This window comes from Schistocerca nitens, chromosome 8 (assembly GCF_023898315.1).
Source record: "Schistocerca nitens isolate TAMUIC-IGC-003100 chromosome 8, iqSchNite1.1, whole genome shotgun sequence".
Lineage (NCBI taxonomy): Eukaryota > Metazoa > Arthropoda > Insecta > Orthoptera > Acrididae > Schistocerca > Schistocerca nitens.
The window spans coordinates 215,994,332-216,011,969 of NC_064621.1; the positions used below are offsets into that span (position 1 = coordinate 215,994,332).

At 38.4% G+C, this 17,638-nt stretch overlaps 1 protein-coding gene across 1 annotated transcript in view; it reads left to right on the plus strand.

Annotated features, from left to right (window-relative positions):
* LOC126198950 (zinc finger protein 732-like) overlaps positions 1-14,515 on the plus strand; it is a 35,043-nt gene extending 20,528 nt beyond the window's left edge. Inside the window, exon 4 of the mRNA XM_049935595.1 lies at positions 13,385-14,515. Within this exon, the coding sequence (XP_049791552.1) occupies positions 13,385-13,667 (283 nt within the window). The 3' untranslated portion in view covers positions 13,668-14,515. The remainder of the gene's footprint in view (positions 1-13,384) is intronic.
* Positions 14,516-17,638: the final 3,123 nt, after the last annotated feature.

Here is a 17,638-nt window from a genome sequence, read left to right on the forward strand (position 1 = left end):
TGATCCCATCGGATTACACATGGTGGATAGATCATTTTAGAAAACATTGTTTATGTTCAAAGTTTGTGTTAATGAGTAACGCTACACACACTCTTCCGTAGGTTAATATCTTGCACTTGTTTACAGAATCTCGCGTCCGTCAGCCGTAGTAATTTAATATATATATATTGTTGTTATTATTATCTTTTGATTGTTGCCGACTTACGTGGTGGGCCTTAATAAAAATGATATTTCATTTAATTTTGATTTTACGATTAAATGCTTTCCTGAAGTTCTCCATTTTAGCAATATTAATCTTAAATTATTTGTTACGTTAATGAATGTTAGACTCGCTGAATCTTAAAACATGAGCATATAAGTTGTACAATGTAATAAACTTTTCATATTAATTTCCTCGGCTAGTCAGTTCACTTTAAAGCAAGAAATCTTTAGTTATTAATTAAAATTGCGGCCCACACACGTGCGAGAGTATTTTTCTTACCTCCGTTAACCATTGTATTGTAGTCAGAGTCCTGGCTCTGGGTCTCGGCTATGGTACTGAAAATAAGAATCTTAAAGCTAAGTATTTTCTGCAACGTCGGGCGGCTGTGGAGAAAAATTAATATTATGTTAATAGCGGGCGAGTTTTCCGCTTCCGCTAATTTTTCATAAGTTAATATCGCTACGTAATGGCGTCGTTGGCTGCATCGGCCGCTGCGATTGTTGAACTGTAAATTACTTGAATGCAGGTTAATTCAAGGAAGGCGGACATGAAATCGGGATCACCTCTTACAAATTAAAAGTGCACAATAATATTAAATCAGTATATTATATGCTTAACTCATACAAATATGCTTACATTTGCCAACACTCGCAAGATGTCCCTCTATACACATTCAAGACAAAAGAGGAAGTCCAGACGACTAAAAAATTAACAAAAGAGCGTATCTTGTCGTCTCTTTAGATCACTTTGTTATATTTCTTTGCATTGCATTTCTTTGCATTTCTCGACAGAGAAATTATTGTTTTACGGCTACATAAAAAAATATATATTATTAAATTTATGAGTCTTTTCGTAATATGGGACTGGGGACGCTATAAGAATATAAACAAACCAGAGAGTGTGATATTAGTCAATATTTCTTGGCACTGAAATGACATTTAGCTGTTTTATTATTGTTTATTATGTATCATGGCTGTACCAAGCTTAATGGTTGGGACTTGTATTCAGCAGGAGCCATCCTGATTTGGGTTTTACATGGGTTCTTCAAGTTACTAAGGTGGATGCTAGAAAGGCTCCTTTGATTAGCCCATGGCCAACTTTTTGCCCTATCCACACCTAATCCTACCCTATGCTGTTTATGTTTTACATATTTATATATTATTTCGGTAAAGTGTCTTGACATGTCCAGTCCTGTATCTTGATATATCCAATACTGTTGTTCTGAATGTTCCACGGGCAAATAAATAAATAAAAATTGTTTGTGAGCTAGTCATAAGAGCTTAGCATTTTGTTGCCTTCACTTAATGAGAATGACACGTTATTGGTGCATAAGGAGTACAGGGGTTTGTGTGTGTGTGTGTGTGTGTGTGTGTGTGTGTGTGTGTGTGTTTTGGGGGGTGGGGGATTAGAATGGGGTCTTTGGTGTCAGAGTTTTTAGAGTTTAATTTTTTTTAATTTCTGAAAATAGGTTTGTTTACTAAGTGAGGTGTGAGGTGTTTTGTGGTTATTGTTGAAAATCTCTGGTTATTGGTGAAAATCCCAAAATTGTTCCAGATGTCCATTTTAAATCCCATGTCTACAATGTGTATGATAAGGAGGTTGTTTTTTATATCGGTAATTGAATGGCTATTTTGTGCCCAGTCGCTAGTGAAGCTGGGTTAATTTAGATTTATTAAACATAGTGCAATGATGTGCTATTCATATTAAATTTCAAAGTCTCTTCCTGTATGCTCTGTGCACATCAGGCGCAGTTGTCATAAGTTAATTTATATGTATACCAGAACGTGGTAAGAAGGGTGGGCTATTTTAGCTGTATGAATTGTTTTGCTGCTTATGTGAAAACTTATTTTGACCTTGTGTTGTTTAAATGTTTCGCGGCTGTGGGCATACATGTGTGCCCTGTAGGTAGTGTGTCCAGACAGAGGTGTACATGTACGCCTAGCAGATAGAATGTCCAGAAGGATATAGGCATCCTTTTACACCCGGCAGGTAGAAAGGTCTGACAGCTAAGGGTATTTATGTACGCATGGATGCGGTAGCAAGTAAACGTGCACTTTAGAATGGCAACTCACTGTTGTCTGCATTTCATTATTCCTGCCAGTGCTGTCGTCAGCTGCTCTTCTTCAGCTGTCCCTGGTTCCTATTATCTATTAGATGCAGTTTGATTTCCTAACTTACACAAGACAAAAGAGACAAACGTATATTATCTGAAGGACACGAATAATGAACTGATATATCAGATGTTGCAAAAGGCGAACATTGCAACAAAATTCGTGCAGTTTCTCAGCAACACTTACTGCCCCAGGGAGTGGCAGACAGTGTGCACGGCAAAGTAAATGTTTATTTGATTTCAGAATCTACAAAGTACACACATTATGAACATACATAATCTGAAAAGGCATGGATTGCTATACAGAAGTGATGTATCATATGTTTCAAAAGGCAAACAATTCAGCAAAATGTGTTCAGTATCTCAGCAACATTTCCTGTCCCAAGAAACAGAATGTGGTCAGAGTTTTGGGCGTCCTCACTAGGAATTGCTCACTTTAAATTATCTTGACGTGTATTTGTCTGCTGTTGATGAAAATTTAACAAGTTATAAGCACAAATATTAGCAGTGTAAATCTCATTTACAGAAGTTTCAAAACACAAAAAAGGTATCATTTTTCTAAAATAATTTTTTCTTAACACAGAATAAATTTATAACAAAGTTTGCATTAGTTGTGAAGCCTAATTTAGGGTTATTATAAACTGCAGCCACTGTGACTGTATAATGTGATACTGATTTTAAAAGGATTATTATTGAAGAGTAGGCCTATGGATGCTGCTAAGCCCGACTAGCCTACAGTACTTGTTGCCTACACAGCCCAGGTGCACAATCAAGTTGATGGGACCTGTTGTGGTAAGAGCTGTGGCTTTGCTGTTGGTCAGCAAGCATTACGTACCCTGAATTTCTTCAGACCAATACTGCATTGATACATCTGTCTGTAAAGAGGGGCATGAAATGGGATTTTGGTTTGGAGAATCATATTTTTCATGGGGAAGGGGGATATGGTCTTTGCTTTTCCAACCTGGATAAACCAGTGCCTACACAGCAGCATATGGCTGCAGCTGAGAATGCTGCCAAGGGGCATACAATTAAAATTCTATCTGATGTCAGTAGTATGCCCTTTATAGCATTGCACTAATCTTTCAGTGTTGGTATCCACTCTAAGCCAGTGGAAATATAAAAGTGTAGTCAGTCCACACAGAAATGGGAACATGTAAAAAGTTCTAACCATTTGAATGTGCACACAGTTCAAACATATCTTGTAAGTCCAGAGTACAAGCCAGGCCAAGTCCACGATACAAATTAAATTTCATCCCAGGAGTGGAGTCCCCAGTTAATACAAGGAAATACAATACCGAAATGAGATTGAATGCTCTCCGTTGCGGTGTAATATGAATTTGGTGAGCAGTGTGTGGCGGTGGTGCTGACTTGACAGTCGGTGGTGTGCACAAGTCACAATGCAGTGTTGTATTCTGATGCTTGATCATGCTGCCCTCTGGCAGCCACCCCAGAGCCACCTGGCGCCGACATGGATGAGTTGAATAGTGAAGGCTTGCTTTGTTGCATTGCAAAATATTATAGTCAGGTGACAGTGATACAAGATGAGCAGTAGCACTGTCCCTCCCCTGTACCATGGGCTGCCATGTGATATGCAGGAAGGCCTCCTGGTCATCAGATACCATCGCCCATAACACAGGCAGAAGCTCCCTATTTGTGGTAGGGCTGGAGAAGGCTCTGGCAATGAAACTTCCAGGGGCAGACCCTTTGGAGTGTGACACCAGCTGTCAGAGACTCCAGAGTGAGAGTTGTGTGGATGCCTGGCTCCTCTCTGGGGCAGAAGTAGGAATATGCTGGGGCAGTTTCTGCTGTCCACCTGACTACTTTGCCCATTGAAGGACTATGTCTTCCACTGGTCCTTGACTATTGTGGGGGGTGGGGATAAAGACATTGGATGTGGGGGAGCACAGTGTAGAAAGCCGGACCATAGAAAGAGAAGGTGCCTCAAGGGCTGGTGGACAGGATGGAAAACTAAGATCCAGTACAGGGGACAGCTTGGGAGGTGTGCGCGGGGCTGGCAGGGCCCACTGAAATGTGTCAAGGCAAGGGGACCAATAAAGACTGTCCTTCAAAGCAGTGAGTGCTTGTTTGCACAGTCTTCCAAACAGATGGCACGCTCTTTTTCAGTAACAGATTAAGAGGATGCGCAATGATAGCCACCTGTGGGATTACTGTATGACAATAAAAAATTTTGCCCAGAAAAACCTGGTTTGTGGCTCAAAGAAGAGCACCAATGGCAGTGACGTGACTGTTCATCTGCTGGATCACCCAGTGAGAAATGCTGTGGCTAAGGTACTCAATAGAGAGCTGAAAGAAGTGTCATTAGTCCAGATTGCACTTGAGACCCAAGTCATGCAGAGCTTGAAATAAAGCTAAAGGTACCACAAATGTTCCTTGATGGAAGGTTCTGTGACCACAATATTTTCCAAATATTTGATTCAAAAAGGAACACATCATTTGAGTTGCCCCAAGAAATTCTGAAAAAGAGTGGGAGCAACTACTGAAATGGCTCATCAAGCAGGAGCTGCAAATACTCCACCAACAGAGCCACCTTCGAAAATGCCGTCCTCCTGCCAGGTTCCCCATGAATTCATCTGTACACTGGATGGGGTATATGTCAACCACAGCCCGTGTATCGATTGTGATCTTAAAATCGCTGCATGTACTGAGTTTGCTGAATGATTTTTTGAGTATCACTTATGGCGTACCAAGTGCTAGGCTGAAATAGGTTCACTCACCTCCATAGCTGATGAGGGTGATATGGATGGTTAAATCTGTAGCCTTGCTGAGTCCAGACAAAATAATGTCCATAAAATCCTTGTAAAATTCATCAACTTCCTGGTGCGGCACATGGTTTAAAACTGGGTTTTCCAAATTGTTGACTGTGAACCCAAAATGCCATGGAGGCATCCAGGACAAACAAGTTCTTCCTAAAAGCACTGTCTAACATATGCCGTGTCTGCTGTAAAGTGTCAAAGAATGGCGATCTGTTGTCTGTTGTAGGCTACAATACGACATGTAGCGGGAGACAACAGCAGCTTACTGAGGCACAGGTATTGTAAGAATTAATAAGAGAAGCTATAGCATCTGTATTTACTTGCAACTGAAGTGGCTTCCATTGATACACATTGATTCACAAATTCTTAGAAACTGTTTCAAAAGTCGCACACGCAGTGCTGACGATATTAATATCCGTCAGGCGAAGCCCAAGATTGCTGCACAAACGGACAGTATGTGACATACTGCTGCAATATGTCCTTCCTTCCGACAGCGATGGTTGGAGGACCAATACTTCGGGCAGACATGGTGGTAACGTTGACCAAAACAAGCAGTAAAGGTGACCGTGGGAAACAACCCACCTTGGGTGTGTTTCCGTGTTGTATGGGTTATGGGCATGATGCACCACCACAATGTCCACTTCCAAGGATGTGCCTGAACCCGAGTGCCTGCTGTTGTCAATGTTGACAGTGACCACGTCTGCCCAAGAATCCAGCAAGTGGCCTGCTGCATGAGAAACTTTAGATGATTGAGCAGTAGAAAAGACCTCTTCCAAGGTGGGGGTCTTCATATTCTAGTGCCCTTTGGCATACCTCTTCATCTGGGGCTGACTAAATGATATACCAGTCCTGAACATAGCATCATTGTAAGACTCCTTATACTGAGAGCAGCACTTTCGACTGAGACCATACAACTCTGTAACCCAAGCGTGATACGATTGATGAGGTTGCTTCCTGCACTGATAAAATTCCACCATTCAGGAAATTACATGAGTATGCCAGCAATAATAAGACACCAGTAAGCAAAAAATTTCGTGAAATGATAGGGAAGTGGATTCCTGAAACAGGGCACACTTTCTGAACAAGTGATAGATATGGGGCGTAGTCCACAACAGAAAAAGAGCCTTATTGGTTTGCGTCTGTTACCTTGAAGGTGGCGAAGTATTGCCCAAAATGCTTCTCGTATACCTCCCAGCCCTCTGCAGACTCATTGTAGCCGGGGAAGGGAGGCAGATGGACCAGCAGTTGCCGTGGCTTCGCCAGTAAGTCTGGTCAATTCCTTGTCCAACAAGGCCATGTGTTCATGCTGTTGGAGTTCCAAACGTCGCTGGCTCTTTCAGCTGCTGTTGCAGTTAACTTTGTAGTACCACCACCAGGAACATGCTGGTTGTCATCAAATTGGCGAGAAACGTGGGAGTCTTAACTGCACTCATTGCCACTTGTGTACTAAGCTCACACACAAAGTTCTAACTGTTTTAATGCGAACGGTTCATTCCATACAAGTCCAGAGTACAAGCCAGACCCAGCCCAAGATACAAATCGTGATTCATTCCGAGAGCAGAGTCCAAGATACTAAATGAGAGTTAGTGGTCTTCACTCCGGAGTTCTGTGAAGGTTTGTTGGTCGGTGTGGTCGAGGTGATGCTGACCATTAGCAGTGTGTGTGGGCCCCAGTGCAGTGCTGTTTTCTGATGTTGATCATGCTGCCACCAGGCAGCTGGTGACATGCTGCATCGTGGTGATGCGGGTGAGTCGAATAGCGATGGCTCTCGATGGTGCCTTGTGAAATGTTGTGGTAGCCTTGGCTGCGGTGGCAGTAGAAGAAGAATGGACCCTCATGTGTGCCAATGCGCTTCATGTAACTATTTTAAAACTTCCATTTTCAAATATCTAGTAATAATTACTCTGTAATTTTCTGTCACAGATAGTCTTGTTTAAAAATTTCAAAGTTGAATGTGGGGGTCATTAGGATGTGATTTCATTGTGTTTTTCTGGTCACAGGACCTATAAATGAATTTTAAATTTATTGATTGGCTCTCATTTTTGAGGTATGATCTTTGTGTATGTGTGACTAAAAAAATGAAACATTAAAATTCTGATACATTTGCAGTGTGTTGTGGTCTGCCTCTGGTATGCTGTTGCAAAAGTACCTGTTTTCCATGTCCAGCATTACTCACTTGTGATGACAGCACTCCATTTCCCTTTGTACCTTCATTCCATAAAAAAAGCTATTTTTTCCATGTCGAAACTGTCTTTAAAAAGTCTTTCTTTCATTTACTTTTCAAACGGTCTTGGTACCTTTAAGTACGCGAGTGAAAGCAATGTCATTTACATTTAAACTTTTACAAAAATTCTTCATAAGCATCAATTTTAATACCCAGTGTCAGTTGTACACTTGGCTCCATCAATGACCGATGCACGATATTTTCATTCAATGAGTGAATAAATACCTCTGGTCACTTTTTTTGCAAATGATGTTTGTCTCTTGCATGGCCATTCCCTTGCACAGGAAGCAGTAAACAGATAGCAATCCTAATATTGTGAGAGTAACTTTAAAATATCCACAGTCTTATATTTGATATGTTTCTTTTGTATTGGTAAAGAGTCGTCATATTGAAGATTTACTTTGCATGTAGGGAAAGTGGAAAAAGTTATCTGCTAAGTCAAGACATGGATGAAAGTGTATGTTGAGTGTTTGACAGACGATCATTGAAGAGGATTGTGACGAAAAATAAGAGGCCAACAGCACCCAAAATATCTACAGAAATGGAAGTCATACTAGCAAATCCTGTCAATACCAAAATAATGTGAAGGGAACTCTGTAACCTGGGAATTGCAGGAGAGATGGAATTCTAAAACCACACACCAGTGATGCAAATGCCTCTTGACAGGAAAATGTGTTGCTGAAGCCATAAAATCTGGACTACAGAGCAATGGAAGAAAGTAGTTTGTTCGGATGCGTCTTTTTGCACATTGTTTCCAACTTCTGGCCGAGTTTACATTTGGAATACACCGTACCATGCTTACTATACAGACTGCATGGTGTCAAGTGAAACATGGCGGGGGTTCAGTGATAATCTGCGCAGCCATATTATGATATTCCGTGAGCTCCATGGCTACTCTGCAAGGATGGATTACTGCCAAGGATTGTGTGACCTGTTTGGCTGATCATATCCATCCCATTTTACAATATTTGTTCCTCCGATGATGATGTGTTCCAAGATGAGAGGGCCCCTGTTTACACAGCTCCCATCATCCAGGACCGATTTTGTGAATTGTCGCATCTCCCCTGTACACCAAAATCACCAGACCTCAATATTATGGGGCCTTTGTGGTCTATTTTGGAGAGAAGAATGTGTAATTGCTATCACCTCCATCACTGTTAACTGAACTTGCCACTGTTTTGCAGGAAGTGTAGTATAAAATTACTTTTAAAATGACATAGGACTTATTGTTATTCATTTCGAGATGTCTAGAAGCTGTTTTGAATGCCATTGGTTTTTGTACACTGCATTGGGCATGGTACTGTGATGTGTTTTTGGTATTTCATTGTTTTTGTCTGATCCCTGTGATTTTATTACACAATAGTTAAGATGTTTGGACGGATGACTGATCATGTGTAGTTACACTGTTTTGTCAAACCTTGACATGATGGGATTGTGACCGTGTAAAAATACAGTTTTATACTTTTATAAAAAATAAAAATAAAAAAAAAATATATTGTTCTATTAATGGTGGCTGATTCTGAGGAAAATTCTCCATTAAGACATATATACAAAGCGACAGTGAACAGTTGCCATGGATCAGGATTCTGCATTGTATTCATTGCATCTGACTAATCTTATCTTTGTAGTATGTGAGGTTACCTTCAGTTTTAAAGAACTACTCCTGTTGGTCAGTTCTGTTACCATTTGCAACAGCAAATTCATCATCATCGGGTACAGGAAAAAGTGTGGGGCATATATTATACCAGCGAATCCAGCAAAGCTTCGCAAATGATAATTACTTTTGGAAATACGATGTGTGTCCTAATCTCCTTTCCCCTTTCCCCCTGTCCATCTCCTCCCCCCCCCCCCCTCTGTCCATCAATCTGCTCCGCCCCCCCCCCCCCCATTTCTCTGACCACCTGACCCCTCCCCCCACCCTTCTCTCTGTTTCTCTCTACATCCTCCTCTGCCTCTCTGTCTATTACCTCCTTCCTGCTCTCTATGTCAATTTGCTCTTCCCCTCTCTGACCTTGATCCTGTTTTATTATTCTTGCCAACCAAACCTTGATGGGAGCTGAAGTTGCTTACATTGAATCTGTAAATCGGTTGGGTTTATTGGTGTACAGGGAAGGAGAGATCTCTCCTGCTGCTGGATCTGGGAGGATGGTAGCTTCAGTAACAGTATTTGATATAGTTTTAATCTGCAAAAAGGTAGGATTACATAGTTTTGGGCGATTCAGATTCCATAATAGTTTTCTGATCGTAAGCTGATAAGCCATAAACACAACTTTGTTTTCTGCTAAAACTAACTGGGAGTAAGAAAGCAAAACAGCACATAGTTTTGTGTACAGGTTTTATTTAAAATTATATATAAGGAGAGAGAATATATATAGGAGAAACAATTTGTCTAATGGTTTAAACACCCTGTAATCATTGTTAAAACTGATTTTAAGAAACAAAACAACAGATTTTCACAAAACATTAGTTTCCTTCTCGAAGTCTGTTTTAATAGAAACTTTTATCTTGTTGTTATAACCTATGTCTGAATGTTTATTAGGGTATCGTGAAAAATTTGAAGTGAATTTTGGCTTTTCAGTGAGTTGAGTGGTAGGAGCTTGTTGTGTTATGTCCGCACTATAACACAACAAATATTCCGTGATAACCAAATTTATTTGACCTTCTACCACTCAAAACAAAACTTAAGCTCGACAACACAACACTTCGCTGGCTGTAGCGCCAAGGAGAAATCAGAGTCACTAGTAGAGAATACAAGTCCAGACCACCGCCAACCAGTCGATACCGACGCGTCGCAAGTTTCCAGCCAGGGAGGCCACAGTATGGTTCGGTCGTCGTGAATCCAGCAGCCGGGTAGTAACACAGTCATCGGCGAAGATTGAACTGGTTAAATGGGCTCAGGGAGCTCGCTTAAATCGGCAGGTCCGGCCAATCAGAGTGTTGATAGATGGCGCCCTTATACGGTTGCTCACTCTGGTGGCAAGGGCAGCGCTGCCATGGTAATCCGTATCGATAGTGGTGTGTGTACGCTGCCGCTAACCCCGCGACAACGCGTCCAGTTGCGCCAGTTGTAGACATCGTGTGCATCGCCAGCTGTACTCGCTGTGTGCCGTGCGTGTTGTAGCACGCCGCACCGAGTTGTTGGCTGCTGTGCGGCAGCCGATATGACAGAGCTGGGCATCAGTCAGTTGGAAATATTTCTCAGGCTTCACGTGCTGATTGTGCTGCCTGTCCAGCTGGTACTTCTAGAGCCTTGTGAGGGACACAGGCTGTAGGGATGGGAGGAGGCCAGGTGGGGATGGGTGGGGGAATGAATGAGAGCCAAATACACAGCTATTGCAACTACCACCACTATGCTCCCTACCACTGACGACGACGGTTTGTACAGTTGGTAACAGCTTTTTTTCGTGCACAATTACTGTTTGTACGAACGTGTGGTGTGTTGTATACCAGCTGGCTACTCTGTTTGCAACCACTGGTACCCGTCAGTCTAAAAGTTATTTTAATCAAAGTGTAGGATATACAGCTTTTGATGTTATCTTCATAAAGTCTCCTTTGTTCATAGGAAGAATCATACAGTAATAAGTCATTAGTATTAATACAGTTAGTAGACTCCCATTGAAACATCAGCAGTCCGAATGACATACAAATACTTCCCCAATTGTTTGTGCATTGAGGTTTGACAAACATGTAGTACACTGTATGAGGTGTCCATTTTCTGTTGTAGTCTTCCATCTTAGGGTTAGAGTACAAACAGTATGCACTTTTTCCATAGAAGACACAATTGAACGCTTTATCAAAGTAAATGTCACTTCACCACAAATGTAGAGAAGTTATTTATGTTATTAGTATAATAATGAGAGGTGGTGTTGGCATTTTTCTGTTAATAGCAGATTGCTAGCTTGAAGCGTATCACAATACGACTATCATGAAAGTGATTTGAGAAGTGTAGAAAAAGGACTATTTTTTTATAAGAAAATATCTTAAAAATGAAGACCTTTTATTTGGCCTCCGGAAGTAGATCGTGTGATGAACGCTTGAAAAGTTCTCACCGGATCGTATGATGATACCGTGATGTGAGAATTAAACATTCTCAGGCACTCCTACCAACCTTCAAACTCTCATGAAAAAAGGGTGATTTTCAGGCAGTGGCTACAGTTCAAAAACTAGGGCAAATATGCAAATTTTAATGCCGGTTTCAAATTCAGTGGAGCTAGATAAAAAAGCTTTAGCTTATTTAATAACCATAAATAACATGATGATGTGTGTAGTAGCACTCCTATAACTACATTGTAGTCTATTCCACAAGGAAATAGTTTAAACCTTGGTGGAGAAGATGCATTCAGATCCTTCGAGATTTCCATTCTGTTTGTATGAAAACCCTTCCGCAGTATTCAATAATGTGTATATTTGTGAAAATATAGGGTTTCCTGACTATAAAAGTTGGGATGTGTTTGGAAATCTAGATAATGCATTTGTGTTGACATGTTGGTTAATCTAGCTGTACAGAACTGAATATTTATAATCATGTAAATGTGATGCCTCCACTGTAGTCTTCAAGCAGTTCTATCTGTGAAGCTTGAATGTGAACTAGAGAGAGTAACCAGTGGCTCATGGTCAGTTATGTTGTGAAATTTGCTTCTGTGTAAGTATACAAGAAATTTGCATGTGTCACAAATTATTGCAAAAACTTTGCTTACTATTTGTGAATAAATAGCCTTCCTAAGCTGAAATCAACAGACAGTGTTGATATGGTTTCCAGGCAACTTGGTCTGCAGTAGCTGGATCTGCTTGTGCGGCATTGTCATTTATTCATACAGTGCAGACTTTAATGTCTAGTATTTATGTCCTTATTTATTTGAGTTATATTGGAAGAAACATGCCCTACACTGTGGCTGAGTGCCCTCATAGCTAAAATCAAAAAGGACTGTCACCTGTTCTTCGTTTGTGTTGTCTTTGACTTTCTTGTTACCTGTGTAATAACAGGAAATAATTCTTTCTCGTGTTGATAACTTGCGAAACTGGGTTAATTCCTTGTCACCAAATATATCATGCCATTCCAATACTGCAGTGGTAAACAAAAAGTAGAACAAATACCAACATTCATTAATCTTACCACACAGATACTAAGATGTTAGTTCAGAGAGAAACTAATTTATGTATGCCTTACAATATGAATGTATTTAATGGAAAATGAAAGCTCCCATGGCACCTCTGAACACTCCATAGACACTGGTTTAAAAGGAGCTTTTTGGAAGGGCTGTATAACTTTGTGAAATGTCCTGTAGTTGCTACAGTGGGTTGAATAGAGTATCCTGATCACTCTTCAGTTTGCAGACAAACTGAAGTTAGAAATACAGAGATAATTAGGTTAAATGGCATGTTCCATTGAGATTCTTCACAATTAGCTGTGTACATTTTAAAGCACAACATTTTGACGAGGATTTCAGTTTTACGTTGGGGGACTTTATTAGGGTGACAAAGTGATGATTTAATGACTGTGACTTGTGATGTTCCCTTTAATATGGTACCATAGTGTAGTTTTAACCAAATCTTGCATAAACTATGTTCCAAATAGTAACATATTACGTATATATTGCCAGAAATTCATGGGAAAAATTAAATTATTCATGTACATTTTGTGCTGCTTACAGTAGTACAGTTGAGAGTAAAATGAGTATGCGCTGCTCGCCTGACAGGTGAACTGATCTTTGAATACATGGGAAATATGTAACAGTCTCTCAGTATGTGCAAAAATGGACAGAAGTTTGTTCTTTTATTTCTTCACAATTTGCCACAGCTTGAACAAGCATTTTATGTAATGTTAATTATGTGTTGTTGAAGTTTTGGATAAGTAATATTAACTGTGACATTGAAAATAGTTATAAAAGTGAGCTTAAATTGTTAAAGTAGTATACATTGTAAAAAAGTTAAAAAATATGTTTTATTTTTTACTATTGTAGTTAATTTTCTATAATATTTTCGTTTATTGATCCTAACTTCTTTACTGCAACAGGCTCTCGTAACAGAGACTTTTTTAACAACTGACCATAATTTATTATTATTTTTGAATACAGGTACCCATGTCGTCTTTGTCCCAAGGCATTTGGATGGTCAACAGATCTCAAGAGGCACATCCTTACACACACAGGGGAACGACCCTTCAAATGCCGCAGCTGTGATGCAACATTTACCCGAAACTTTCTCCTTCAGAAACATGAGAGTCGTGTCCATGTAGAAGGTCCAAACTTAAACACTGGAGATTCAAGTGATGAAAACTTCACAGCTATGGAAAAGAAGAGAAAGAGATCCAATGGAGAACTGTCATCACGCTGCAATGGTGTTTCGTGCTTTGTCTGAAACACGTTTTGTGAAACTGTGGCAGGTCTAGTATGGAAAACAATAGGGAAAGGTTAGTTTGCTACTCACCATATGGAGGAGGCGTTGAGTCACAGACAGGCACAATAAAAACATATTCTACCATTCTTTTTTATTGTGCCCATCCACACACATTTTGTAAATCCATTGACTTGTTCAGTATTACTGATAAATGGTCTTCTGACGTGTATGTGAGCTGTTGCTACAGAATTTATGCACCAGTCGTAATGATTTGATTTCTCACATCTGTGTGCTTTTGTCATTTGGAAATCCCAAATTCTAGTTTAACAGATAATTTTCTGTCCTAATGCAAAATTCTGCATTGCATCGTCAAGCTGGTTATGAAAAAAACAGTTACTTTTCACAGATTCTTGTTTTACTTTTGAAAGGAATGGACACCAATTGGATTAGTTTCAAATGAAAAGTGGGGAAAGAATGACTGTCATCATCCAGGCAAAACTGCACGAAGGATACCTAGTAAGGCACAAAACAGCATGAGTGTTATTGCAGCAGACTGCATCAAATGTTATTTAATCATTGTGAGATAACTTTGCATCAGTAAACAACATAGAAATTGAAGAGATTTAAGTGTTAGGAATTGTGTTAAGGCAGAAAGAAACATGGCTGTATATTTGTGTTGCCTTTAACCTATCTTGTAAGTACTTATATATTCACTGGTAGCACGTGTGGGAGTGCAAAATGCCCGAAAAGAGCCTTATTGAATTTTATACAGCTAAATCTTACAAGAAAATGGAGATTATTATTGTTAACTTTCAGGGTATAATATTGTTGCTGCCTTCATAATTACTTCCGCAAAAGTTCAACTGCAGGCTAAGGCCTTTTTTTTTTTTATTTATTCTACAAAACCATTTAATATCTTTCCAGCTAACAATTCAGTTTACAATACATTTTAAGAACTTGCTGAGAATGTCTTAAAGCATTGTTCAATATTTTCTTACATCCAGCTGCTATATTCGTTGGCATGGTATTTGTGTACCAAGTGTTACAATTTACTTGAATGTTTTTATATCTTTTGCTGGGGCACTTAAAAATTGTTTTGGAGATAGTCATTTATAATTCATTTGCAATGAGGAAACCACCATTTTGCTGTAAAACAGTGAAAATTTCGTGATGGATGTAACAGATTTCATCAGGATCATGGTTTTTGAATATTAGTTAAATATGTTCATTTTTTGGGCAAGGAATATAATTTCAACTCATCAGTCCAAAGACGTCTGTAGTTGTATGTTATCACAGGATTTTGTGGGTTTGGATTTCCAGTTTGAAGTGAAACCAAGTACGAAAAGAAAAACCTGAAAAGTAGATCTCTATCAGCACCAGATGTGTGTTGACATGTTTGAAGCATTAGATTTTCAATTAGTTAATTGATGGCCAATATGTATCTACAAATTAAACTCCTTATACTTAATAATTTAACATTGAAAATCATAGCAAGACTAATGCAGTATTGATGATAATATGGTTTGGAAGGAAAGAAATCTTTTGTTTTTGCAACAGTCCTGGTTGTTTATTGCCAGTTAATTTATTTTAAATAGGAATTTTGATTTCTGAAAATATTGACATAATTATGGTTTGTTACATAAACTTTTTATGATTTCCACACAATAAGACACAGGAAAGTCTTCAAAAGTCACAGATATCTAAAGTATAGCTAATCAAATCATTGCTCTTGTCCTGGAAGAATTGATATAGTTGTAACATACAGACAGTAGTGCTTTTAAATGGATGTTTGAAGGTATAGTCTAAAATGCAATGTATGTTCTTCTGTAAGTGAACCAACATCCTTCTTGTTGGTGAGTGCACTGTATCAATTTTTTGCACCTAAGTGTTTATTCAACATCTATCTTTCTCTAGCTGCTTATTACACACAAGATAATATTTTATGCTCACAGTGTAATTTTATTTGTTTTCCCTGAACATATGTAAGCGAATATACTGTATTGCAAGCTAGGTTTTTCCACATTTTTTAAAACTACTTTGGTGCAAATTAATTTCATTTACCAACCTCCTTTGACATTGTCTCACAGGTGTTCAAGACAGTTTTCATAGATCATATTTAATGCAGAAATTTTTTGATAACTGTATATTCAGAAATGATGGCAATATTTTTATAATACGAAATTTTTGTAACTGAACAATAACTATGACAATATTTGTTGGTGAATTGAATATGTATTATAACTGAGAAATTTGAACATTGCAAAAGAAAATATACTTGTGGCTCTATGATAGTACAAGATTAGTCATGTTCAAAGCTATAGTTTACCTCAGCATATATTATGGCTGTCTACTGTGGATGACTGATTCCTTGGTGTGTAAACTGCAAATGATTTTAAACATTATTTAATGTTAAATGGGTGAGAGCAGTGGTATAGGTCATGTAGATCACTGAGAAATTTTGAAACTAGAATTTCTGTAAAATACATATTTTTATTAATTCATCAGTTTTGTAGAAAGTTTAGGAAAACTATAAAGGGAAATCTATTTGTGTGTCAATTGAAGGATACAGAATTTAGAATAGCGTTATAAACCACCAAGTCTTATTTATATGACTCACAAAACAGATAAGCAGTGTATTTAACTTCATGCATAACATCTTGTCAAAATAGGGGATATCAGTGTTGAGGGAACACAGAAAGTAACAAAGTACTAAAAACATGTTTACTTCTTTGTGTTAGTTTATGAGTGTCTGTTAGTGTGAAAGGTTTTTTTAAAAACATCATTAAATGTGATAGTATCCAATTGGAAGATTTAATTGCTTCTTCCTATGGGGTGGTCTGTGTGCTACATTTTTTACTTGTTGTAATGTGAAATACTGTATTTCTGCCACAATGAAGTACCACGTTGATGAACGTGCAAGGTATCACATATTTATTTCTCAGTATTTTGACAGTGTGCTACATTTCTTGAAGCATTAGATTCAAACATCTTAAAATACATTTGAGTGCTTATATATGTGTGCCAGAAAATGGTGAGATGTAAATTACTGTTGATGTATACCACTGTTCTCATACATTTTGTTGTACTGAATGGAAAGGTGAATGTTTGATTGCTCACAGTCTCATTGAAGAAATATGAAGTTTGTGCATTTAAGATATATGTGGCAGATGTTGTTATTTGAATTATTGTTTAAGGATGTTACAAAAATAATATTGTTTCTTTTAATTTTACATTACTACATTGTTGCTAGTGATCTAGGGGGAAAACATATTAAGTGAGATATAAAGTACAGAGAATCATCACATTTCATGGCTGTAAACAGTATGATGAAGTTTATTCACATGTTTGCATCTGTAACTAGTGTAATTCCACACATTTAATTGATTTTATGGTATTGTGTCAGTGATAAGAAAGGTACGTAAATAGATTTGAGTAAAATCACTGATGTTATAGTGACAGAGAATGTTGCCACTCGTATCTATTCAAGAGAGTATCAAGCAGAATACTATACATAAGAATAAGTTAATCATTTAAACAGTGCAGCATTTACATGTTTCATGACCACACACACAATTCTTGTGGTGACATTAATGGCATTGGAAACAGTTGTTTGCTATTAATAACCATAAAAGCTTTTAATGTCTTTGTTCAACTGTTTTTAAGTTTTGGGAAAAGTTTTTTGTAGTTTCACTAGACTATTTCCAAATTGTTATCTAGTACATTCATTCTGCTGTAGCATTTAATACATTACTGCTTAATGGAAGAATTAAAAATTAGAATAATGCAGAGGTCAGAATAGGCATTTAGTTTTGTGGTTCAGTGCAATGTTCCTAACACTTAGTAGTGAATGTAACCAGTGCATTAACATATTTGTTTTTAACATATGTATGTAATTGTACATTTCTTATGAATTATGTAATGTAACTAGTGACAACTTCACTGTGCAGTGGCTAGAGAAACCCCTAAACATTCGTCAGTCTGTTTTGATGTAT